The 26,127-nt window shown below is 39.5% G+C and overlaps 1 protein-coding gene across 4 annotated transcripts in view; it reads left to right on the plus strand.

Annotated features, from left to right (window-relative positions):
* Positions 1–26,127, plus strand: part of NR3C2 (nuclear receptor subfamily 3 group C member 2) — a 200,056-nt gene that overhangs the window by 10,027 nt on the left and 163,902 nt on the right. Inside the window, exon 1 of one of the 4 annotated variants that reach the window (XM_052690211.1) lies at positions 2,148–2,275. The exons of the other annotated variants lie outside the window; for them this stretch is intronic. Within the exon in view, the coding sequence (XP_052546171.1) occupies positions 2,163–2,275 (113 nt within the window). The 5' untranslated portion in view covers positions 2,148–2,162. Of the gene's footprint in view, positions 1–2,147; positions 2,276–26,127 lie in introns of those variants that run through there. 4 annotated transcript variants of the gene reach the window in all.

The following is a 26,127-nucleotide window of genomic DNA, read 5'->3' on the forward strand; positions in this document are numbered from 1 at the left end:
ATTATTTTTAGAATTTATGATTGACCTTCACCTCTGTTTGTTTTTTTATGGACTTCATATGAAGAAGGCCAAGTTGTTCAAAATAGTCTCCATGCTTTGGTGGGATTGTTTTCCCCATTAGTTTCCCATAAGTTCACTGTTGAAAAGGCTGGACAGCAATTCTCCTATGTTGTACACTATAGCCTTAAATTTGTACTTTTTTTCTTCTCAATTTGGAAGTTAGTGTGTGAAATTACACATGGAACTACAAAAAACAAATGTACTTCTTAATATTTCTGGATATAATCTTGATATGTAACAGGATCCTCAACATGTGTCTTTATTTCTCACTTTGAAGTTTATCAGCCTGCATGGAGCTAGAAGGTCCAAGGGTTCTCCTTGGCATACCAGTATTCATTTCACAGCCTTGTACTTGCTAGTTTTGCTTAATGTTATTTTGTTGAGGGTGCTCTGTTTTGTTCTGCTAATTTGATTGGGCCATTGAAAATCTCTATTAAGTATCTTTTTATAAAGAAAAAGCCTTTTAAGGCTCCTAGGGATGCTTAATTTTTTCCATTTAAATTACATGTGAAAATTGACTCCTGTGAGAGGGAGAAGTCCGCCTTGCTGGAAAACGCATTCCATGAATAAGTGGAGCTTTGGAATCTGTGGAAATAAGCGCTCCTTTCTCAATCCCTGTACCTGTATCTGGGGATTGTTTTTTTCTTTGTGTAGAAGGGTAAATCATGTTGTGTGGCACTGAAGCATTTATGTGGCCAGTTGTATTGTTAAACTGTATGAAACTTGGCTGTTACAAATTGGCTTGCCATAGTTTATTTTGATAATAGCCAGTAACTGTTTTCTAGCTTTTGTATCATGTGGTGATACAGAATCTCACTGTGATACCTTTGTCTGACTGTTCTCTGGAATAGGGAAGTCAGGCTCATCTTAGTGCACGGATGTGAAAATTAGCAAACAGAAGAAATTTTGATTATCCATATTTTGACAGTATGGATTCATCCCCCTTAATGAGGACAGGAAGAGACTGGTGTCTGAAATATGTACTGTGCAGAAATGTTCCCATTCTATTTTATGGGATGTGCATACATACGGGTTATGCAAGTGAGCGTCCATATGGATTGTTGCAGGTGTATCAGTGATCATGCAGTACTCCTGTTATCTGCACAGGGAGTAAATTGTTAAGTTCTGATTTGATAACTTGTCCTTATTCAACAAACACTTAGCATTAATGGAACCTAAACGTGCTCTCAAGTGCTCTGCCCGGTTGACTCAGATTGTATTGGTGCTTTATTGAGCTGCAGCTTGTGTAGAGATTGCTGTTGGATGCCGTCTGCAGTTGACCAATATATTGTTTTCAGTGATGAAATGTGCTGTTGGGCAATGCCCTGGAGCCTGGTTTGACACTGTTTCTGCCTTTGGTTTGGGTGTGTTGTAGGTGTTACATGCAAGAGCTAGATCGGCTTCCTGATCCAGTTCACTCCGAAGGTCTTTTTAGTTTTTAACTGTCCACCAGTGCTACTGTGTGAGCACTGTGGGCACGAGAGCAAACTGAAGGGATGGAGAGGTAAAAGTGCCTCTGAAATATCACAAGTGTGTGTTGCTGCTCAATGTATCATCAAGCCGTAGTCTCAGCAGCTGTATTTTCAGGGTATACTTTCCAAAGACAGCTTCAATTTTCTAACTGTAGGTGTCTGTATGTATTAACATGTTTGAACATAGTTGTGGAAGCTGCAGTTAATAATGGACTGATTTCAATCAAAATCCCTCAGGGAACAGTGGAGTGCTGTGATTTCAGATTTAAGCTCTGAGAGGTCAGAAAATACTGTGGTTTATGATGAACATAAGACCTTGACTTGTTCTCTGACAAATACCTTTGACAACATGGTCTGTATAAGAGTGATAAAAGGGTGTGTGAAAAGCAAGTATTAAGTATGTCTAAGTTTAGTAATTTTATCCCTGCACTCACATGCAGCCAGTTGCTAATCAGTGCTTGGTGCTCAGCATATGAATTAATTTACTTCAGCTGCAGTCTCTTCCAGGTGAAAGAGATCTGTGGAGAAAAAATGAGACCTACTACAATTGTGTGCAGCTGCCCAAGTGGCTGCAGCAGTTGCTGGGCATGTTTGAGTGCTTAAACAGTCCCTTGCATGCCTTAGTAGTGCATGGTGCCTGGAGTCACTGCTCACTTGAGCTGCATTATAGTTTCCTTCTTCCTTTTCCTGCTGGAGATACCTTGCTTTTGCTGCTGGAGGAGACACAATGACCTTGATGGAAGGTGTATTTTTTTTGTTGTTATTTATTTATGCTACAGGGAGATGGTGTGTTGGCCAGGAAGTCCCTGCTTATCTCTGCTAGCATATCCCAGCATGGTCTGCTCCAGGACTACTACTGTCACAAGTAACTGCAGCACCTCTTGTCTTTGTGTTGGGCTCTGCACGTGCTTATGAGTTGTTTGAGGGTTTCTTGTAATGCTTTTAAGCAGTGTGTGCACACCAGTAATAATATGTATGCTTCTGTTCAGGAACGCCTGCGTTTTTAGAAAATTTTAAAAGTTAATTTACTTTCTGGGTGAGGATTTTGAGTAGCTTGTCTTTTTAAATTAAAAAGAGCTTCTACTTTCTTTATTTTTACTTGTTCATTTATTTTTGTACCTGAAGTTTATTAACAAAAACTAACATGTCTTCTGAAAGGACATGATCTCGGTATTCTCCCTCTGGCTTTATTGAAATGGTTGCTGCAGGATGTCAAATAAGATAAATGATTCTGGATTCTTAAAAGGATATCTAACATCAGTTCTATCTACTCAGTACATGAACATTTTGCAGGCAGTGTTTCTTGAGTGAATTTTGCTGTGACGGAAGCTCCCAAACTGTAGTTAGGTCACAAGAGAATGACTTGAATTTTATTTCTTGGTCTTAAACTGTGAATTAAGCTTCTGCAATTACATTAGAAAGTGTTGTTAGCTGCTTGCTACATTAAATCTTTATAAATCTGTTGTTTGTAAGCAGAGTGCTGTGAATTATTTCAGGGGAAAAAAAAGTAGATTGAATCTTATATTTTGAAGTGGGATGACACTGCTAATATAGAAAGATACTTCCTAAAAAAAAAAAAGTATACTCGGTTGGAACATCTGAACAGAAACTGAGTCCATTGTCTGTAAAATGCCTTATAGGACTTTGTATGCTCTCTGAGGATGCATGGGAACCCTACTGATTGTGGTTAGTGATAATTAATAATATATCAAAGATTTTTAGGCCTGAGGTTGAAAAGTAAATTTCAGACTAATTGCTGAATGTTTCTGATGATTCTTATATCGTTTCACTCAATTACATCCTCCCTGCTAAACAGTGCTTTTTATTTTGCATCTGGAGGTGTAATGATTTATTTGAATGGACTTTCAGACTCAAATTGATCTATTCTATTCTGTTCTTCTTTTTGCTTTTTTGCTGCTATCCCTAGTTTAGAAAAAGTGATGGCTATATAAATCACTTCCCCCACCAGCTGTGTGGAGCTGTAGGGCTGCCATGAGGCTCCCCCCCCCTCAGCGTCCTCTCTGGGCTGAGCAAACCAAGGGACCTCAGCTGTCTTCATACAGCTTGTCCTCCAGACCCTTCAGCATCTTCACAGCCCTGCTTTGGCTGCTCTCCTACAGCTTTATGTCCTTCTTAGGTTGCGATGCTCAGAATTGCACGTGACGCTCAAGGTGAAGCCGCAGTCCCCTGATGAGTGTGAGCAGGCAGAGCATTGCCCTGCTGATAACCTTTAGGCTGTGCCTTGCTCCCTGGTGGCAGGTTAAGCGCTGCCCCGCCTCAGCAGGCAGCTGCATGTTCCGGTGCATCCCCTAGCGCTTGTGCAATCTGGCCGTGTCCGTGTACCTGCATGACTGCGTCACCCTGCTGTCTGTCCTTACCCAGACCTGTGCTCCCAGAGCCCTTGGGGAGCTCAAGTTTCACAACCCGTGTGTCCCGGTTTACTCTGGCAGCGTCTGGTTGAGGAAAATCGATTGTTCGTGTACGTGGCTCTCTGCTGGTACGGCTGCAGGTCAAGGAGTGGGGAAGGGGCTCTTGGCTTAGCTACGCTCTTTCTGTCAGAGTGGCTTCTTGTCTGGAGAAGGAAGGTCTCAAGGAGGTCCTCAAACTACTGCCCTTAAATCAAGTGTTGCTTCTGGAAGCATTGTTTAGGGGGTGGCCCATTGGGATGAGGGGTGTGGGTTCAGGCAGTTGCTCCAAATGACCAAAGGTGCCGCATTCAGAACTGCAGAGGGCTGGTCTCCGGGAAAACTGTCATGCACTTCTGTTCTGTTCAGGAGTTCTGAAGCCTGTATTCCAAGGACTTTGCTTATGAAGGCTGGGGGGAAACTTGGAATGCTTCCAGTAAGGCTGTTTGACTTGTCTGCTTTGGTACAGTATTTTAAAGTAAATGCAATTTGTGTACAGTAGATGAGATCGGTCAGAGGGCTGCTTGTCCAGTGGTATGTTCAGATCCTCTTCACTGGCTCAGACTTCGTTACTTTCCAAAGTGGTTTTTTTTTTTTTTTTTTTTTTTTTAATAATTTCTCCAAACACCACAAAACAGAACAAATCCTGAATTACAAAGACTTACTCAGCTGTTCATCCTAGGATGTGTGAAAACTTTCAGGAAAATAAGTCCCATTTGAAGACAACAAATATAACCTTATGTTTGCCATGCTTAAAGATCAAGGTCTTTTTTTTTTTTTTTTTTTTTTTTTTTTTTTAAATTACGAATAGAAAATAAACACACGTCACCAGTCCTGGCCCATTGGGCTGGGAATGCGTGCTTCTGGGTCAGTGCAGATGTCTCTGTAACTGGCAGAAGACGATGTCCCAGAGCTGGGCATGGCCCTATGTTACGTGTGAGAAAGTTTTGGCAGCTTATCTGCCCTCTGAAGCTGCCTGTATGGATGCATGGGTACCAGAGCACATGGAGGGGTGCCCCTGGTTCTATGACGATCATCCTTTGGTTGTTGAGGCCTGCTCCTTTGTTGCTTGCCTGTCTGCTTGGCTTTAGGGTGGAGGAAGCTTTGTGGCATGTTTTGCTTTTCTGCTTTTGCTTTAAGTTTGTTTATCTCTAGGCACTAAGTCTTTCTTAAGTTAATATTTAAAAGCAAATATTGTCCAATAAGCATTCCTTAAGGGTTGTATGGAGTTCCTAAACATTACTAGCTTGTCAAAATTCATCACCAAACCTTAATAATAGCCCATCCTTTGTAAAACTCACCGAGTAGAACAGCATTTCTGCAGGATGAGCTCTGCAAGCCCTAATGAAGTTACCATACTCTTACTTCTGATTCATAGTAGGGAAACTGATTCATCTAAGTGGACTCGATTAGAATTTTTAAGTTCTTATTTTAATCTGAATTTGTGTAAACTACTGGAGGATGAATAAAGTAGAGGTTAGATGTGTCAACTTCTACTCAGTGTATGGAAGTAAATATTGGAAAAGATCCAGAGCTTTATGGCTGCTGCCAACTAATGACATAAGATAATGTTGCAATGAAACAATGTACTTGATTTGCATTTGTTTCCCAACTATCCTTTATGTTTTTTGAGACTTTGGAATTCAGGTTTTTTAAGATTTTACAGTAAGAAGTAGGTAAGGTATTGAATTTTTTGACTGATCTGCGGTAATGACAACTTCAAACTGAACAAGCAGATCATAAGATAAAAGTCTGTTACTCATTTCACATTAAACCCACGGGGGGAAGAAGCAAGAGGGTCGAGTGCTTTGGATGGATGTACAATTCTAAAAAGAGGGAAAAAATTGAAGGGGGCCTGAATTATACGTAAGTATGAAGTGAAAAGACTGAATTGCTCATTTATTGTGTTTTTTTTCTTGCTTTCTGGGACCAAAGCTGCAGCCATTGTAGGTCTGCAAACAGTCCTGTGTTTTCTTCCTGACGTAAAGAAGAGTGAATTGTGTGCTGAAGGCTGCTAACTTCTTTGCTAAGTTTGTGTTAGCATTTCTGCTTGCATCAGTAATGTGCTTTTGGAGTGAGTCTTCCCGCTGCCTCTGTTTACTGTGGGGTGCCTGTGGAGTGAAAAAGGAGATGCTTCTTAGAAAGCAGAGCATGACAGAAGTGCTTTAGGAGTACCTGCAGTACTCCAGCCTCTAATGGTTTTGGTCCATGGGAGCTCTTCAGAGCTGCCCTAAGGCCCAGTCCCTGGGACACGAGTAGTGTGGGTGGACAGTCCCCAGCCATCTCTCTCTTTACATCTCTGCACTGTATTGCCTGCTAATGCCAGTGCTGGCAGTGTGTTTATTGTAGTTTTCAGCTGTTAGCTCAAACATTTGTAATTGAAAAAAGGGGAAAAAAAAAAAAAAAAAAAAAAAAGGAATTACAGGCAGAAGAAATGATTCCTGAGAAGAACTGGAGGCATGACTTTGTGCACACGTATTTGTGTTTTTAAGCTATAAGAGTACCTACTTACTCTTCCTTCACAGCACTCCAGAATTCTTGAAAACAAACGAGAGAAACCCTGGAAGCAGGAAATGAGACTGAAGTGACAAATAGGCTGTATCCTGTTTTTTTTTTTTTTTTTTTTTTTTTTTTTTTGTTAATGAACTTCACTTCTTTTGAACTAGTTGGAAAATCTAGATAATGTTTGCCAATATTCTCATTTACAATAATACTGATCTGCAAAGAGAAAAACTGGATTGTTTTTTATTGCAGGCAGCTTAAAGAAATGTTTCCAAACAGCTGTAACTTTTGTGAACTGATTTAATGACTTAAAATTATGGTGTCAGATAAAAATACATCAAAACTGCATTTTTGTAAATCAAACCTGTTGCTTTGCAGCTAATTATATGTTGCAAATACCTGATGCATTTATTTTAATAAGATGCTAACCGAGTCAGATAGGTGATGTATTAATGGCTTGTAAATGGCCTACAGCCATTAACTCTATTTATGAAGACAGACCTAAGAAAATGTGTTTTAAGCCTTAGTCTGTGTTTTTTAATGACCCACTACCATAACTCCAGGACCTAGATGAGTTCTGAGCTAATTCACTGACTACTAAGTGGATCTTCCTCCTGGTTTTTTTGTTTTTGTTTTTTTTTTTTTTCTTTTTCTTATTTTCATACTTTTTACTGTGACCAATTCCTTCATGTCCTTCAGTGCTGATCCCTGTCTTCCATCCTCTGGTCTTAGCCCTTCCCTTGATCTAAAGATATTTCAGGTTCTGATTGCTTCGGCACTTACACCTGCTGTTATGCTTATTAAGAGAAACTCCTAATAAGGCCACTCAGGTGGTGAGATAGAGTTGGTGGGTGTTCCTGGAGACTTCTCCACACCAGCCCTATCAGTCTCTGTTGCAGGTCAGGCTTTCTGCTGTCCGGGACAGGTATTAGCTTTTTTACATCACACGGGTACCCCAGGCTCTCAGGTGACAACGGGTTTAGCGTAGCTTAAATCAGTAAGTCAGTAGAAATGAATGCATTTTTCATGCTGAGCAGAAGGTATTTGGGACAGAACAGGAATGAACTTGAGATCACGAATGCGGGATTGTAAGAAATAGGATTTGATGAAAGAGTGAGATTATAGCAGCTAGGAAAAGAGCAGGCATTGGTATTGGATGATGTAAACTTAATGCAGTGCACCAGATCCTGGTAGAGGTTGTGGTTTTGTCCACCAGCACTAAAAATGGAGAATATTCAACATCTCTCTGCTTCAGCCTAAATGAATTTGATCATTTTTACAGATGTATTTCATGTAATTAAGTTGAAGAACAGTTGTAAATACAGAAATATTGCACACTGAGAACCATCTAGCCTTTGTCTGACATTTCACATGGATTGGTTGAGTGCCCCTGCACTAGATATGAGGTTGATGATGGAACACATTAAAATACCCGGTGTTCAAAGGACAGAAATGTAACAGTCTTCTGTTATTTGTAGAAAACTTCATATTAATGTTTGTGGGTTGTTGTTTTTTTTTTTTCCATTAAGTATGCACAACAATGAACAGCAGAGCAGAACTTTTTGTTTTTCTCTGATTCCTTGTCTGTACTGCATGGAACATCTCCAAAATACAGGTTCTGCAAATGCAAGGTAACTACATATCCTCATCTTAATTATGTACTATATTATGTTAGGGCTGTGGATTAGGTAAGTGAGATGGCAAGAGTAAATTTAGGTTGGGAATTCTCCGCCAAGTCCTCAGTGCTTCCACCGGTAGCACTATGAATTGAGGTAAATATTGAGTGGAGTTTCCTAGCAACAATTGTAAGGTTAAGTAAAAATCAAATTTGCCAGGTATTGCTTCTAGAGCTCTCTTCTGAATTTTGTTTCAAAATTTATACTTTTAATACCTTACCTGCAATATGAAGTGCTCAACAAAATCTGAAAACATTGTGAAGAATTTCACAGAGACATAAGTAATTAGAAGTATTGTTATTAATTTGGGACATAGATTTTCTTTTGTTGTCTATTTGTACTGTTCCCTAACTAATAGGGATTAAACTGACATGAATTCTGCAAGTATTAGCTGTGTATATGCATGTATAAATAAAATAGTATAAATAAATGCCACTTGCACTGCTCAAGTTAACTGAAAAAAGTCATTTGTCGTGGGCTTTGTCAAAGTAAACACACGATGTACAGGCCCAAACTGGAGTTAAAATGACAAGAGAGAAGGTCAGCATGAATGCTTCCTCATGTGACGTCGTAGTGGAGGATTCACATTCTTTCAGCCTGTTCAGTAAATTGCATGCAAGGATCTCTAGAGGTGCTTTCAGTTTTTAAGATGTGTATTCACCTAAGGTAGACCTATTCTGGATAGAATAATTTCCCCTGGAGATGCATGCAGGCCTGGAATTTAGGTTAGCCCAGGACAGATAGATAGATAGCAGAGGGGAGCAAGGAATGGAAAAATTTGGTTGGCTGCTTCCAGTCCTAAGTTTTTGAGTCTATAAATAGAGTCTATCAGAATATTTCTAGTTAGTTCTGGGGAAAGTCAGCTGCTGTGCTGGGGATTGGCTGTGCTCCCAGAATAAGGAGGGGAAAAAAAAAGTATGATAGGAGGCCTATTGAAAATCTACCAACTGACAGCAGTGAAATCAAGAAATTGGAAGACTCCCACATTTAGGCTTCAGGCTTTTTTTTGTTTGTTTGTTTTTTTGGCCAGGGTCAGCCTGTTTGTAACCAGCTCACCTCCTTGCCCATAGCCACTGGCCAAGGGAATGCAGAGGGTCTGCACCTCATGCAGCCAAGTGGGGTCTGGGGTGCAGGAGCCGAGATCTCAGTAGTAGGTGGTATGTTAGACTTGGCCCTTGTGCTGTGCTGGTTGACCTGGGCAGTCCTCTGATTGTGTTAGGTTTGTTCACAGAATCATAGAATGGCCTGGGTTGAAAGGGAGCACAATGGGTTGAAAGTGACCACGATGTGGTTTCAACCTCCTGCTATGTGTAGGGTTACCAGCCATGAGACCAGGCTGCCCAGAGCCACATCCAGCCTGGCCTTGAATGCCTCCAGGGATGGGGCATCCACAATCTCCTTGGGCAACCTGTTCCAGCGCGTCACCATATTCAGTGTGAAAAACTTCCTCTTAATATTGAATCTAAATTTCCCCTGTCTCAGTTTAAGATCATTCCCCCTTGTCCTATCATTATTCACCCGTGTGAACAGCCCTTCCCCCTCCTGTTTATACGCTTCCTTCAAGTACTGGAAGGCCACAATGAGGTCTCACCAGAGCCTTCTGTTCTCCAAGCTCAACAAGGCCAATTAAAGTCCAGAGTTGCATCAAGGGAAACAGTGAAATGCAAGCAAAAGTTGAATTTTAAGTTAATAAGGTTATAATGTCAGTTGTGACTTTTTTTTTTTTTTAAGTAATAAAAGAAATGTCTTGCTGATAATTTTATGTGCAAACTAATTAAATACATTATGATACCAGAAATAGGTGTTTAAGGGAGTCATGATGAGCTTTTCAAACACTTAAGGCATTTTCTGGGAAACATAAATTATATACTTGAAAAATGCTCTGAATTGAGGTTAAATTGTATGACTAGAGAATAAATAACTAGTAAGTTTTGTATTTTAGAAAGATCTTGCTTTTACAGGAAAAAAAAAAAAAAGACTTTTCAGCAGAACTTTTTCTTCTTTCCCCACCCAATAACTACAGAAGGATGATTCTTCATACTGTAAGTAGTCAAATGAATAGCTTTGTGCATGTGAATTGAACCAGAGTACTCAGATGAGCATCTATTCATGTCAGAGTTCATGGGAGCTGAAACTGTGTTAAGTGAGCTTTTTTAGTACTGACCTAACACCAGAAGAAAATAACTTGGAAGTAAATGCATTTATGACAACTTTTAGGCTTTCCTGGCAACTCAGATTTAGTTCATCATTTTTCAGATACTGTAAAAAGTGGTTCTATTGAATGTTGATGTCAAGAGAAGAAGGGATAGAATATTGTCAGCACTTGCTAGGCTTTCCAGCTGTCTGTAGACATGGCGTACCAGAGAGTTGCTTAATTGCTTCTATGAGATTTCCATAAATATTTGATTAAAAAAAAATCAAACTAGTGTTAATGTTTTGTTTGTTTTAGGAATAGGATCTTGCTGTAACTGATGTCCTCAGCTGTCCAATTTTTTTATTGATTAAATATTAATAACAGTAGAATAATTTCAGACATTCGTGAGTTAAATGAGTAAGCAACAGGTAGAACTTTTTTCAGACACAACAAAAGAAGCATTTTGTTTTTAAGCGAATACTAAAAAATATCTTGTTATTAACAGTCCTTGAAGACAACTGGGTGAAATGTTGGAGAATATTAGGCTGATAGGATGGTTTGCGTTGGAAAGGACCTTTAAGATCACCTAGTTACAACCTCCTGCTGTGGACAGGGTTGCCCCTCATCAGATCAGGCTGCTCAGGACCCCATCCAACCTGGCTTTGAGCCCCTCTAGGGATGGGAAATTCACAGCCTCTCTGAGCAGTCTGTTCAATCATCTCACCACCCTCTGAGTAAAGAATTCTTTCCTAATGCCTGATTTTAATATCACCTCCTTTAGTTTGAAAACCATTTCCCGTTGTCCTATCACTGTCTTTCTGTGAAAAAAGCCATCTATTTTATCTCATTAACATGTGGGAAAACATCTTCCCTCCACTCCCCACCCACCCCCCCATCCAAAAAAAAAAAAAAAAAAAAAAAAAACACCAACAAGAAGAAAACAAAAAAGAAGCATTTGAATTAAAAAGGAGAAAAATTTGTCATAGGGTTGAAATTTACCTCCATTAGAGTTGATGACCATTCTCTACTTGCTTTCCATGGGCCATCATTTCACTAGGCATTTCACCAGAGGATGGCTGTGAGATCTAAAATTGTAATTCATTCTGGCTGTGTATGTTGCCTTGGAGAAATGGTGAGGATCAGCTCATCTGTAGCAGGAAGAGGGGAAAATAAACTTATCTACAGCCTAGGTAGATTTAACTTGGAACAATGCACCAAGTTTGGGGGAGAAAAAAAAAAAACCAAAACAGTAAAAAAGGCTTCAAAACAGTATCAACTATGTGTGTCAGTAAGGCTTCAGGAATATTTCAACAAATCCATTTGTTGAAACACAAAGTATTGGAAAAGGAAGATAAGCAACTTGTTAGTATTTTATTTTTTCAGATCATTTTATATTTCAGATCATTACTGAAATACTGGTTTTGTTTGAGGGCGCAGCTAAAAATTCATGTTAAATGTTCACTGTGCCACTTTATGACTTAGATTATGCAAAGCCATTTGTTAATTGGGTCTTGAGTGAGCTCAGAACAGAGTTCTAAAGTGGTTCGAAAATGATGATTGTAACTAAGTTCCATGGCAATGGATGTTTTGCTTCTTTTCAAAGTAGTACATACAAAATATGTCATATACCACTACCTGCCCTAGCCTTCTCAAAAGCACTGGCTCTGAATCGAACAGCTTTATAATCCATAATCTGAAGTAGCATCTGCTGAAAGTTTCAGAATTGTACCTTTTAGTCTGAGGATTTCATCTTCCATCAGTCGGAGCCCTGATGGCTTTTTGATAGCGGTCCTGTTGGGGTCAGTGGGACTGGCGATATAGAAATGTTTTGCTTAAACCTCTGCAGGTTGGAAGTTTTCAATTTTTCTAACGTGCATCAACATCAGCTGTTTTATATTACATTCTCTTTCCTGTCTTGTTCTGACACTTTGATTTGTGTCATGCAGAGCATGCATCTTTTCACACTTCCAAATGCTGACTGTGATGGCTTGAATCCTTCGTTATTATGTGATTAATTGTAGAGATACAAACATTATCAAATCAAAATCCCCGAAAGGCCTCTTTTAAAGGATCTGCCTAGCTTTTGATTTAGCTGCCCCACAAATTACTTATCTGGTGGCTGTGTGGTTTTTAACATCCTCCTAAATTTGGAACAAATCCATGAAATACTTTCTGCACTGTCTGGGGAATAGAAAGCTTGATAAGTTATTTTGTCCGTTGCTCGGGTCAAACATTTCAAGAGGCAGCGGCTCTGTGTTGAATCCATTAAGTACAAATCAGTGGGTGTGCAGGATCATAGCTTATATTGTCTGTTATTATATTAGGGTGTTCCATATGGGTTTTCTATTGCTGGAAGTCCAATTTTTGTCTTTGAGATGCATGTAAATTCATAAAGTACAAGTGTTGCTATATAGGAGAAAATTGTGATTCAGGGGAGAAATAGCATAGCAAGGAAAGCACTTTGCATTAGCTGTTTTATGCATAGCTACGTGCAGTGTTTTTTGTTGTTTTTTTTTTTTTTAAACAGATTTTGTCCCTTGGGATGTAATAAAAGGCTAGTGACTTAAAAACCAAATAAGTCTGTGCGGTATATTATTTAGATATCCAGAGAAAAAAGGTCAGAGAAGTCTCTTGTGTTGTCAATTCCTCAATGGGAGACTATATTAAAAACTAGAAAATATAATACTATATAATTTGGAAACATAATATATAATGTAGGTTGAGAGACAATTACTATATTTTATGTCTCTATATTTTCCATTTTACTGAATGCATTTCAGCAACAATTGAGTTTTGGCTGTAATGCTATTTGTAGCAGTTTCCTGAAGCTGCGCAGCAAATTACTGTGGTGTACCAGATCAAATCAGCTCTTTACTTCACTTGTGAAAGCTACATTATGAAAAACTCCTACTACTGGCTTCTGTGAGTAACAGTATTTTTGTCTGTATTTATATGATTTTGTGAATGTTAACAGAAAGTTTTAAAGCAGTTTTAAGATACTGTAGCTTATATAGCTTGTTTGTTGTTTTTCAGCATTTGTTCATTTAAAACTGTTGCAGCAGTTAGGTGGATATGCAGAAAGATTTCATTTCTCACGAAGTCCGGCCACCTGTAATGCAGATATTAAAGGTCTCGTGTATCTACCTCTTCAGCAGCTAAGCCTGACAAGAAATTAAAAGCCTGGTGGTTAGTGATTAACAACAAAAATAAGTGTACTGTCAGTGGTATTTTTAGCATTGGCATTAGCCCTGTACCTAATTCAGTAAATATTTTCCTGCTTTCAGTGACCTATTCTGGAGTGTTAAATGGCTTTAAACACCAACATACATGTAAGGCAAGTTTGGTAGACTGCAAAAAAGCAAGTTCTGTATGGCTGTCAATTTTCAGTTTATCTTGGGAGCTTGGAGAGCTGTCGCTGCTTGTATGAGTCCTGAAGATCCAGCTTAGCAGTTACGTGAGGTTTGCCACAAAGTCACTTGCAGAGCGGAAGCTAAAAGATAAGGTGCGAATAATTGAAGTTTGCTTCAAAGAAGTAAAAGTCTTCCTTCTGGGGAAATGAGGAAGAGGTGTTAAAATTGCACTGTAATGGAAGTCTGTTTCCTGGTTCCATTTTCAAATGCCTACCACTTAGCAGTCCTGCAGGAAATTTAGAAGTAGATGGTGCATTCTCACTAGCAAGTTCATAATCTATACCCTGGAAATCTACTTTTCATTCCTGTCTCTTTGTGTGGGTTTCGCTCTTCCTCCCCTGTATTAAAAGCAATTGTGACTTGACTGCCATTTGATTTTTGACACTGCTGTATAGTTCCTGTGCCCAGGTGTTCTTGCATTCTTCAACCCGGGGGGATGGGGGGGGGATCAGAATTTCAGAAATTGGGCAGCCCTTGAGTGCCAACTCTGCTGCCATTTTGTGCTGTTTGGGCAAGGAGCCATTCACTGCCTCTGTATTTGGAAGAAGAGCATTTGCTGGAGGGACTCTGTGTGGGCTCTATCAGGCATCTTGAATGAGAAGTGCACCTGAAATAAGCCAGCAGGAACTACTTAAAAAATTATTTCTAATATAGGGGAGCTGGTCTCTTTCAGAACAGTAGAGGAAAGGAGAAGAAGAGGGCTGTTTGGAGCAGAATTTTAATTGTGATGAGAATTGCTCTCAGGAAGAGCCTGCGTCTTCTACTGTGTGAAGGAGAAATGCTAAGGGACTCTTGATCAAGTACAATCTTTGTGAATGCTGTCCCCGTGTTGTCATCTCCAGTTAAGATTGTATGTGTTCCTGCATGCGTTTCTTCAAGTTTTACTGTTGGATTAACATCCTGATGGCCTTTTAATAAAACCAACGAAGAACAGGTCTGTCCGGATTTTCTGGTCTCATCAGGAAGGCTTTGAGATACTTTCTCTGCAGGAAAGCTTCTGTACATTTAATTGTTTTAGCAGCAGCATGTGCAGAGCACACCAATTCAACAAAAAGTCTATGTGATCTCCTTGGGGCATTTGCTGGATTTTGTGTCCTCAGTGTTCTCAGTGTCCCATCTACTGTCACCCTTTAGAAAGGAGGATGAAATGCTATTAAGTAGTTTTGGCATGATCAAACTGCAGCTGATTTCTGCACGCTTCTGCAGTGTGTTTCAGACCTAGCATGTTTTCTAGCGGTAAAGCAAACTAAGTGTACAAAAGTCTCCCACCAGCCTTAAATCTGAAGTTTCTCCAAGCCTTTATAGTCAACAAGAGGTTCTGTGTGCAAACGTGATTATTTAGTGAGAGGTTCCACTCTGAAATGTGTGTATGTCTTTGAGAGACATTCCTATCTATCTTCTTGGCAGGATTGGTCTGGGAGTTCATCCCCTCAATATCCCTTTCTGCAGAGGAGCTCCGGGGTTAGCGCTCCATTTCTGTCCCTGTCAGCCTGGCGTTCTCCCAGACGTGGCAAATGGAAGTTTTAAGGTGGTGAGAATAACCTCAGTGTCCAAATAAGGAGACTTAGATCAGAAAACCAAAATTTGTTTAATCTTAAGACTTAGTTGCAACTTAGAATTGGATAAATTTGTTTTCACGTCCAGCTTTATTTACATGAAGATAGTCTAGTAACATTTGCAAATAATTTTTTCCATTATATAAACAGTTCTACTTGGGCCTTTCCTGGCAATAGTGAAAGTGTCACGAAATGAAGCTGAAGTGATAGTAGAAAGTTTTTTGCATGATAATTGTGATCTTTTCCTTGGTGGTCAAAGTGTGTTTTCTCTCCTATCAAGGTCTGTTAGAGAGCTGTGTTGTCTTTTGAGAGTTGCTAGATTTGATTTAGCCAAATCATAACTACTGAAAGTAAAAGAGTTTGACTATTCATGATACGAATATGCACGTTCATTTTGATTATATTTTTTCTAAGTTGCTTTGTATTGTAAACTCAAAGTACATGAAAATTAACATGGATTTTCAATATATAGTCTTTTCCTCCTTGTCTCATTGCTGCCATAAAGTCTTCTATTTTTTTCTGTTTTTTTGTCTAAGTCTTGGCATTGTGGGTAACACACTGTTATTGATAACTAGAGTGTGTTTTTGAAAGATGGAGGACAAAGGTGGAAAGATAAGTTAACTTCAATTTCCATGACATTTTCCATTTTTACTCTTCCAAAATGGCTTTATATAGAACAAAAATTAGATGTTTTTAGATCTGTTGTTCTGTGTTATTCCTTTTCTTTTCCACCATTTCAGTACGGTTCACATACATACTTCCACTAGGGAAATTTTAAATGTGGAATCTATCTCAAGTTGTTGACCGAAGATAATAAAGGAGCCTAAATGAATTATGCTAGGTAACTTCTCTTGTGTTTGCTGCAAGTACACAGCAAGACATAAATGCATGTGATCCTATAGAAGGATAAATTAAGAACTGTAGATAATACCATCTAAGCTTGTCTTTATGACTCCATGCTTCTCCGTTAAACCTCAGGAATGATTTTATTTACTTGTTAGGGATTCAGGAAGTGTAATTAAATGCCATTTACAGCATAGAAGTTATTTCATGGTGCTATCTCCTTAATTGAACTCTGTGAGTTTATTTAAGGAAATACTCTGCTTGAGTGAATCGCTACTGCAAATGAGGTGGTGGGAATAAAAATTACTCTGGTTGGCTAAGAAGGGAATGCAGTGGGTCAAAATCTTGAGTGTGCTGGAGCAGATGAATGTAGAGAGAGATGGTGGGTGGCGTCCCAGGATGAAGATGGCATGAACAGAATTGAAAATAATACGTATGACAGAGCCACTAGTTCATGAACATAATTTGTATTTTGGAAAACACAAACAAAAGTCCAAGTTTAGATGAGATTTCTCCTTGAGTTGATAATAGCATTCAAATGGAAATCCTAACAATGTGAGTTGCCTGTATGGAGCATAAGAGGAGCTCCCATGAATAATTTAACAAGTGATGTCTAATAAAATATACAACACATTGCTTCAAACTTAGAAATTGTAACTCTGCCTAAGGGATGAATGTTTTTCATTACTTTTTAATTGTTGCCAGTGTTGACCTTCAAGGTCTTTTTCTGGCAGATAATTTGTTATGGTAAGGATGAGATCATTAAGCATTTTAGCACAAGCCACATGATGCAAATAGTTTCCTAATATTATAGAATGCTGATGTAGTAAGAGTTTGTTTTCTTAGGAATTTGTTCTCTGTATTTAGTGATTATTATTATTTTTAGATTGTATCTTTAAAGAGCAATTCTGTAATCTTGCAGACAGTGCCATAGGTAGTACAGTAGCAAATGTCAGCTGTTTTTTCTGTGAGATGTTTGTGGCAGGTTTTGATTTGTAATTAAAAAAAAAAAGAGTATTACTGTGAAGTCTTGGTATGGTTTTTTGGCTCATGGTAATATTTGTATATACCAAGAACAAACAGTGGCTTTTCTCGTTCATTCAGTTCATGAAAACATCTACATAGGAGCCTGTAGGCTTCCCCCCTGCTGAAGGGAACCTCTGTCATGTCTGAGGCTCTGGGACCTCTATTCGAGGCATTAAGTGTTACTAAATTTTGCTGGTTTTATATTGTAACTCTGTTGTAATATTCTAGTGTTTGCATAGGAAGGCACTAAAAATATATATTGGGCAAATAGCAAATACGGTTAGGATTTAAGTTTGGAAGTCTTAGTTGATATTTTCTCCAGGTGGATGTATTATTATTCAGCTTTTTGTCAGACAGTAGATATGCCTGCTCAGATTTGAACAGTGGTGCAGAGGAGCAAGCCAGAGTACTGCTTCTTTCCCTTAAGCTTACTTGCCATTGTTATTTGTCTGGTTTAAGATGCATGTGATCAGTTGTTTGTACAAATTGCTGATAGAAATGTTTATTGCTCACATGGTTGCTTACGGGAGATGAGCAAAGCTATTGTCTTGTGCTAATCTCTGCTATAGGCAGTCACTCACAGGAAGTCTATAAATAATTCTTAGGGTAAATTCTACCTTGCACTGCTTACAATCCAAAGAGAAAAGCCTGCAGATGCGTGGATGCAGAGTAGAGGCTCCGAGATGCAGCTCACCTCTCTGCTAGCAGTCTGCAAAGTGACTCCCGGATCTGGCCAGCAAGTTCCTAAGGAAAGGGTGGAAGGAGATGAGGAAGGGCCATGAGCAGAGCGTGTACTCTGATGGACAGATAAGAGGGATGAGAGCCAGAAGCTAGCAGAGGAGGGAGAGAGAGGGCTGCAGGATGGAGAGGCAGCTGCAGAAGATGCATCGTGGACTCTGGGCAATGTTTCCCTTGGTGGGCCTTCACTAGGCACGTGCTTGTGTTTGGGCTACTGCGCCTCAGGGAAGAGCCCTGGTAGGAGCAGAGTGTGCTGGCCCAGCTGATCCAATTTGTTAGGGTCTGGTGTGTCCTCTTATTGAGCTGCTTGGACAGCTCTAGTTTGTGGAACTGATATTAAAAAAAAAAGAAGTCATTTCTTTGAATTACATTCATTTGTCCTTGATTAATCTGTAGATCCAATAATTTTCACTAAAAAATATTTTTCTTTTACTCTTCTATGATTGAAAATCCAGCCTGTCATTTCTGCTTCCTTGCAGAGAGATACCAGCATCAAATCTGTCACTCATGCTTGTGAGTGAGTGCTGCATTCTGTGGGGAGTTCCCTGTTCCCAAGTCGATATATGACAGAGCAGTAGATTATATAAGAAAGCATCCAGGTGGTTTTTTTAGTATCTCCAGACAAAGAAATTCCATAACCTCGCTGGGCAGCTTGTTCCAGTGTGATGTAACTCTCACAGTAAAATACCTTTTTTTCTTTTGTCCGTATGTCACTTTCTGTGTTCTAGCTTGTTTCCATTGCCCTTTGTTCTGTCACTGAATATTGTTGAAAAGTGCCTGGCAACATTCACTTGACTCCTGTCCTTTAGATATTTGTAAGTGTTGATAAAAGATCCCCTTTCAGCCATCTTTTCTTTAAGCTGAGCAATTCCAGATCTCTCCCTTTCCTGGCAAGGGATGCTCCAGGCCCCTAATCATCTTTGTCACCCTCTGCTGGATTCCTTATAGTACTGTTCCCTGTCTTTTTATGACTGAGGAGCCCAGAACTGGACGCGGTATTCTAAATGTGGCCTCCCCGGGGCACAGTACAGGTGGAGGATCCTCCCTCTACCTTATGGCTACACTCTTTTTAATGCTTCCCAGAATACAATTGGCCTTATTTGCCATGAGAGCATATTGCTGACTCAACTTGTAATCCACCAGGACACCGTTGTTTTCACAGAGTTCCTTTCCAGCAGGTCATTCCCTAACCTGTACTGATGTATGCGGTTATTCCTCCCTAGTGTAAGACTACACTTGCACTCCATTAACCTCGTAATGTTCTTTTCTGCCCAGCTCTCCAGCTTGCCCTGGTCTGAGTGAAAGAAAAGTTATAACTTTTTCCCTCAAATATTACTTCAGACCAATCCAAAAGCCTTGTGATGGTACCCATCACATATGTTTTAACATTAGTTTGTTATCTTTGGAATAATAATGAAAGCCTCTGAGGTGACTGAGGGAAAAATGGAGCTTGGTGGCGTAGTGTTCTTCAGGGGGACCTAGAGTGGTCTGTCATTGTGGCTGTTGCTCCACAGATGTGTATTCAGCAGCATGAACATGGAGAAAATAAACACTCAAGCTAGCCAGTGATTCCCGTGGCAGTGGTGGGCCTCTCTGCTTACCCAAAGACGGAGTAGCTACTCCTGCCCTGTCCCTTTTTAAATCTTGTTGGAGCAAGCAGTGTTTGAGTGAGTGTATGGGGCATGGGCCACAGGTGAGAATCGGAGCTGGAGTTTTCCAGTGTAGCAGTAAAAGAAATTGGTCTGAACATCAACATTTTATTAAGCTGCCTTTTGTTTAGTTATTTCTCACTTAGGTGTATGTCAGAAAGGTTAAATAGACATTTTGAACTTTTTTCTGTCCAGAAGGAAAACTAGAATGCTTTGGACAATCAAAATTATTGACAGGATTTGAAGAGGAAATAATGCTTATCAAAATGAGCGCAGTTAATTAATGGGGTCTTTGACAAAGGAGGGATTAACACTGGTGATGCTATCGATATGCTCTATCTGTTATTGGTTGTTATGCTCAAACAAGGATGTCTGAGTCCATCAAAAATGCTCTTTTAAGAGCATTTACATTAAAAGAAGCCAAATGCTGACTTCGAAGAAACTTGTGACTTTGAACACCAATTAATCATATGTTTGAATAATGTATTCTGGAAACGTACTTTCTCAAATCAAGTGAGAAAGATACTGCATTGCACAGCATCCGTAACAATGATGAACTGAAGGAATCATCAGGAATGTGGTTTCAGAGCGTGGGGAAAATTAGGCATTGTCTTACCATGTTATATTCCCTGCAAAACAGTAGATTAGAACTAATGATAATAATTATCGAAACTATCGTTGGATTAAAAATAGTATTAACTCCTTAAGAGGAAGTGCTGTTAATCAAATTGTACTAGAACAGGGAATACACTGCCAGATACTTTATTACTTGCAGGAAATATATTACTGAAACAATCCAGCAGCATAAAGATAATAATTCATTATGAGTTCTTATGTAGTAGAGAACTTGGATGGCTCTAATGGTTGCTTAACTTCAAGCACACTTTATAGCTATGAAATTCCATGTTGCTGAATTTATTCAGAAGCAAAAGTGAAATGATTATTTAAAAAAAAAAAAAACTTAAAAAATTAAGCCCAAAATACAATAAATGAGATCTGAGACAAATTCAGGAAGTAGTTAACAATTGCAAATATGTCCTACTGACATGCACAATATGCCCTTTACATGTGTAATTGTTCACGGTTATTGCATTGACATTCTCTTCTGTTTTGCATTTATTTCTCAAGCGCTGCAAAAAATATTGCTAAATTAGAACTGTGATTTAGCTCAGTACAATTACTTTGCATTAAAGTATTCATATAAAGGGAAGAAATTTGTCAGTTGGGCCTGTTACACACTATCTGGTTTACTAAATGTAATTTAGAAAATGTTCTCTGCCAGTGGCATTGTAGGACAGTTGTCCCTTGTATTTGTCTTGAAAGCTTTGCGCTTCCTTACCACCCACCCTTGGAGCTCTGTCCCCACGTTCCCTTAATGAGGAATTAGCTTAATTTGTGGTTGCAATCTAGCAAGGGAATAGAAATTTAGGGAGGATGTAGCCATAATCCCCTTTTACTGGTTTTTGCAAACAGTTTATTTCTTGTGCTTGTTAAGTGGAATTAACTATCTCAGTGTTTACTTAAATACATACGTGCAGACATGTGTATACGTATATATATATATATATATCCAGTGTCTGTGTGTGTCTATGAACTGTAGCATTTTAAACTTTTTTCAGTATGTATTTGTTCCTTGTTTGTGTAATCCAATAGTGCTTTCATCTAATAAAGACAAAATGCAGCATGACAAGGGAAGGAACCTCTGCTTCTCTGGAGCGCAGAGCACGTACTTGAATTTCTCCAGTGTGCAAGTAGCCTGCACAGCAAATTCTTCACGAAATTGCCGATTCCCCATTCCCTCTTTTTTTTTTTCTTTTTTTTTTTTGAACCTAGGGTGTTTGCACAAGGTGAATGATTGAATGTTTTTTTTTTTTGGTTTCTCCCCCCCCCCCCCCCCCGCCTTGCTTGTAGTGGTGAAGTGTTTGTAGGTAGAGCAAATGCCCTAAGTATCAGGAATTGAAATGGGATGTCTGAAGGCTGGCTCGATGCCAAGATGAAATACATCTCTCTTGGCAGCAGGGGTGCTTGAGAGAGCCCTGTGATATGGGATAGCTTATTTTTTTTTAATCGGTTGGGCTCATTCCTACCTTGACTGACCTCCTTTAGCTGGGCAGTGGTCAGGCCTGCATCCCATGCTTTGGCCACAGGTCCCTGAGCATCTTCACCACCATTGCAGAAGAGACGTGCAGGGGGACGGCAGTGTCTCTGCCTTCAGGACCATTTGCCTCCCATGGCTGGAACAATGCCCACATGCTCCAGGAGGAGCCGGCCTGGTGAGGAGACCACACAGAACTTCCTGTTGTCAGAAGTTGCTCCTGCTGGAAATGGCGCCTGCTGGCTTTGAGATGCCGACTCTGGTTGGCGTCCTGTGGGGTCCCCCAGTTCTGCAGTCTCCCACACCGCTGAGCCCCATGCCCAGCCAGCTGGGTGTCCTGGTGTCAGCGCCTCGACCTCTCCTCAGGATGGAAGTATGTTCTGCTCGATTGGCAACGCGTTTCCAACATGTTTCGCTTTCCGTGCCAGAGACGATCAGTGAGGAATATAGTTGGGGTCAGTATTTTCTTAGGGCTTTCCAGACAGAGAAATGCAGCACATGGCTGCTGGCCCAGAAGAGCTTCACAGTCTGCGTGAGCTTTGCAGATGTGGGGAGCAGTGTCAGGTCCAGGAGGATACTCCTTGGAAAGGGGATAGTGAGGAGGAGACGAGTTGCAAGGATCTCTGAGAATAAATGGCTGCAAGAGATATTTGAATTGTTGTTTTTTTTTTTCATAGCAGTGGAGCAAGGTCCAGGTGAGAGCAGGAGCTCTCTCCTTTCCCACTGGGAGATGGGTGGCTTTGGGCAGGCTTGCTTTTCTCCACAGACCTGGCTGGAGGTTGACCTCCATTTGGCAAGGGCAGTTTGCTTTGGTGGCTTCAGTGATGAGAACATGTGGCAACTATTGAATTAAAATGTTGATAATTCACCGATTATATATGTAAGAGTTTTTAAATAACAGAAATACTTCAAGTAGTTGCTGCAGATACTGTGCAACATGTTCACGGACTTAAATTAGATTGAGAACCTGATGAGTATGTTTAACTAAAAATGTGGAAAATTCTACTGACAGCAATTCATTACCTAAAATGAAATAAATGGCGTTTCAAAGATTTCCTAATGAATGGAAATATTTGGTGATGTAGTAAAAGATGCAATGTTTTAAGGAGTGTATTTTTTGTTGTTTAAAAGTTGTCTGTAGAATAATTCAGCTGCTCTATGGTAGCAACTGTGCTGTGGAGTAGCAGTTTTGTGATAGTGTGCAAATTTTGTAGGTTTTCCAGATCCTATTTTTGAAATGAATTCAAACATTTCTTTTTGGAATGCTGTGAACAAAGATTATCAGGTTAGAGGAACTTTGTTAAAAAACAGCTTTTGTAACACAGGTTTGTTTTTTTTTTTAATGTTTCAAAGTATTGACGGAAAGCTTAAGAAATTGAAGTCTGCTTTCATAGAGAATAGAGTGCTGGTAGAACAAAAATCTTCAGGTGCTTTGTCTGTTAAAATAATGTTTTGCTTTTACTTAATTGGCAAAAGACTTTGGCAAAAAGAGAGGTGCTTAACCTGTTGCACGTTAATGAAAATTGCAGGTTTTCAAGATTAGGCATGCGTTTTATAGGTCATTTGTTGGTTTAAACAATAATGTGTTACTCCAGCTGGTGGCACTTTAAAGAATGTTGTCCTTGAAAAGACTAGCAAGAGTGAAAATAAAAACTAAAAAAAATCCCAGTTCCACGTGTTTCCATGAATTAGTGCACAGTTCTCAAGGCTACGCAGGGCAGCTTTCTGACAGCCTGGTCAGAAGTGCACTGAAGCTAACTGGAAGTAGATTGTTAACTTCTGCTGCATTTTGAATCAGAGCTCCAGTGAATTCCTTTCTTTGTTGAAGATGCTGAAGTGCTGTGTAAGAGTAATTAATTTTTAAAAAGAAGTCTCTGCAAGATTTATTTTATTTGTCATTTCAGCAGTGAAGGAAATTTGTAATTGGATACGATAATCAAAATATGTAAAAATTCTGCCTAGAAATATGTTCCAATTTCCTGTAATTGCTTTATAATTGTTAGGGAGGAGAATCAGATTAGGAAAGATAAATATTTCCAATGCTGAAGTTAACACTTTTTTTGCAAATGGTAGCCATGTATCTGCATTCCTTCAAGCTGGTGGGTGCTTGAGAGTTTTGCAGTTGGAACTAGCTGTTGCAAACTCTTAATGTGTGTGCTTTTTATTTTTGATATTTTCACTTTTTTTAGGAATAATCAGAGCTTCTAATCAGAAGCTTCCGTTATGTTTAGAATTGAAGTAGTAAGTGCAACTTTTACTTTTGATTTTTCTTTATCTCCTACGCTCCATTATCTCATTTAAAAAATAAATACAGGAGTGCTTCCGCTGAGCTTAACAATTAGTTAATTCTCTTCATAGGTTGACAATTTTTTTTCCTCTCATATCTTGTGAAAGCAACCATGGCTTGCTGCATTTTGTACCCGAAGTTAAAATATTTGTGGGACCTTAGGAAAACATGAGACGGATTTAGGGAGTAATGCTTTTTAAAGTAATTACTACATCTTGATTTTTATTTTCAATAAACTGATTATCATAGTGTCTAACTTTGTTTTGAAGAGAAATTCTCCCAAGAGTGTGTGAACGAGCCCAAATTTGTGCTGTAAGCTATGGAATAGATGATGATCAGAAAGGCGATAACTGCCTTCCTCTGAAAGCTGTGCTTGTAAATTGGTATGGGACATCTGAAAAATGTACCTCAGGTATTTTGTTTACGTGATACTTCCAGGAAGGAAGCGATATTGTTTTTTCCCGTTTAGTGAACACAGACATGGAGACGGGAATGGTTTTGCTGGGCTGAGCTGCAGACTAGAGGCAGAAATGAACCCGCAGCTCATGCGCACCCGCGTCTGATCTCACTGCATCTGCCCCAGGACAATGCAGAGCCAGGCGGGTCTGGTTCTCTGCTCAGAAATCCTTTTGGGGAAAGCGGTGCTTGGACTTCACCCTTGCCAGGGATTGTTTGTTCTGGAATATTTCTGAATTATTGTCTGCCTGTGCGGTCCGGGAGGGAATTGGGCATATGATATGCTCCGTATTAAAGCAGTTTTCCTGTTAGTTTCCTAATTTATTTTTTTGTGTGAAAAGGAAGTGTGCTAGATTTGCTAAAGTGAAGTACTTCGTAAAGCAAGATGCATGTCAGTGATCTTAGAATCTTGTTGAGTCTAGTCAAGCTGCGTGTGTAAGCACAGCCTTCACTGGTTTCACTCAAAACTGAGATCCAGCATGAAAAGTTCAGACAGATGCGAAGGTCATTTAAACATGGCTGTTACTGACTTGTGGTAGTTACTCTGGACAATTTTACTTACTTAAGGGAGGGAAAATTGATGTTTCAAGTACTTCCAGGACTGGAAGCAAAAGCTGCCTGTTTAGTGGAAAGATACTGATCCCACTGTTGTCTTCCGTGTAAGTTGAAAATACAGTTTTAGACTCGAGTGGCTGCTTTGTATCAAAGTCTAACTGCTTGAATGCTGTCAAATATAAAACTGAAAGTGTTGAATTTTTGGAAATTGGATGTAAAGTATAAGACGTCCAAGAGCACAGTAGTTCGGGGGGAAAAAAAAAATAAAAAGAAAAGCCTTTTCTGAAAGAATAATTATTTGAGAAGATCTTCTGAAGCCTCTGCAGTTAATAGCTAGCTTGCAACGTAACCTAGGCAGGGTAGAAACAGTCAAAAGTCCACAGTATGCTGCATGACCACATAATAAAATGAAAGCCCAGCATCTGGATGTTTGTTTTATGTTGATATGTTGGCATTCCTTTTATTTTTGTTTTTATTTTAGTGTTGCTTTTATTTATTTTCATTTTGTTTTCTTTCAATTATGGAAGAATCACTCAGGCAGAACTTAGTTGCTGATCCCTGACTCTTCTCCATATTCTCTATTTAAATATGCGTGCTATTTTCTTTGCCCTTTAACAACTTGTTTCCTCTTCATTCATGCTTTCTTTCACTTCCTTTTGGCTCTATGTTAACTCCAGCTTATTCTGTTTCTCTCTTGTTGCTTTCTTTTACTCTGCCCTTCCTTTTCTCCCTAGTGCTTAATTCCCCCCTCCTCCTGCTCCTCCTTCCTTCCTGCCTCCTACCGCTGAGTTAGATGGCTTCGAGCGATGAAGGTGTGGGAATTTTGCACAACACCCATCTGTAGTGTGCAGTGCAGAAATGCACAAAGAAACGTAGCCTTAGTCAGTATAGATTTCAGATTTTCTCATTGCAATTTGCTGACATAGCACTGCCTCCATATAGTATTAAGCCTTAAAATGACCCCCCGGAAGACATGGGGCGAGGACCACAAATCCCCACGCTCTTGTTGAAGCCTTCCTGTATAAGTGGGTGCTGGCTTCCCTACAGCTCTAACCAGTGAGAAACAGGGTGTGTGCAGTCGTGTCATGAGCAAATAGAAATATGAACTGAAGTACTTAACCTAATACCTTATATTTCTGCTGGAGCAACTTGATTTAATAAGTTAAAATGTTAACGCTGTGACTCTAACACGTCCATTTCCTCTTTGTGCCTTCTTTCTGAACACGCTCAAGGGCTTTTAAAAACATCCACGGAAAGAAACCA

Source organism: Tympanuchus pallidicinctus, unplaced genomic scaffold (assembly GCF_026119805.1).
Source record: "Tympanuchus pallidicinctus isolate F22 unplaced genomic scaffold, pur_lepc_1.0 scaffold26, whole genome shotgun sequence".
Classification (NCBI taxonomy): Eukaryota; Metazoa; Chordata; class Aves; order Galliformes; family Phasianidae; genus Tympanuchus; species Tympanuchus pallidicinctus.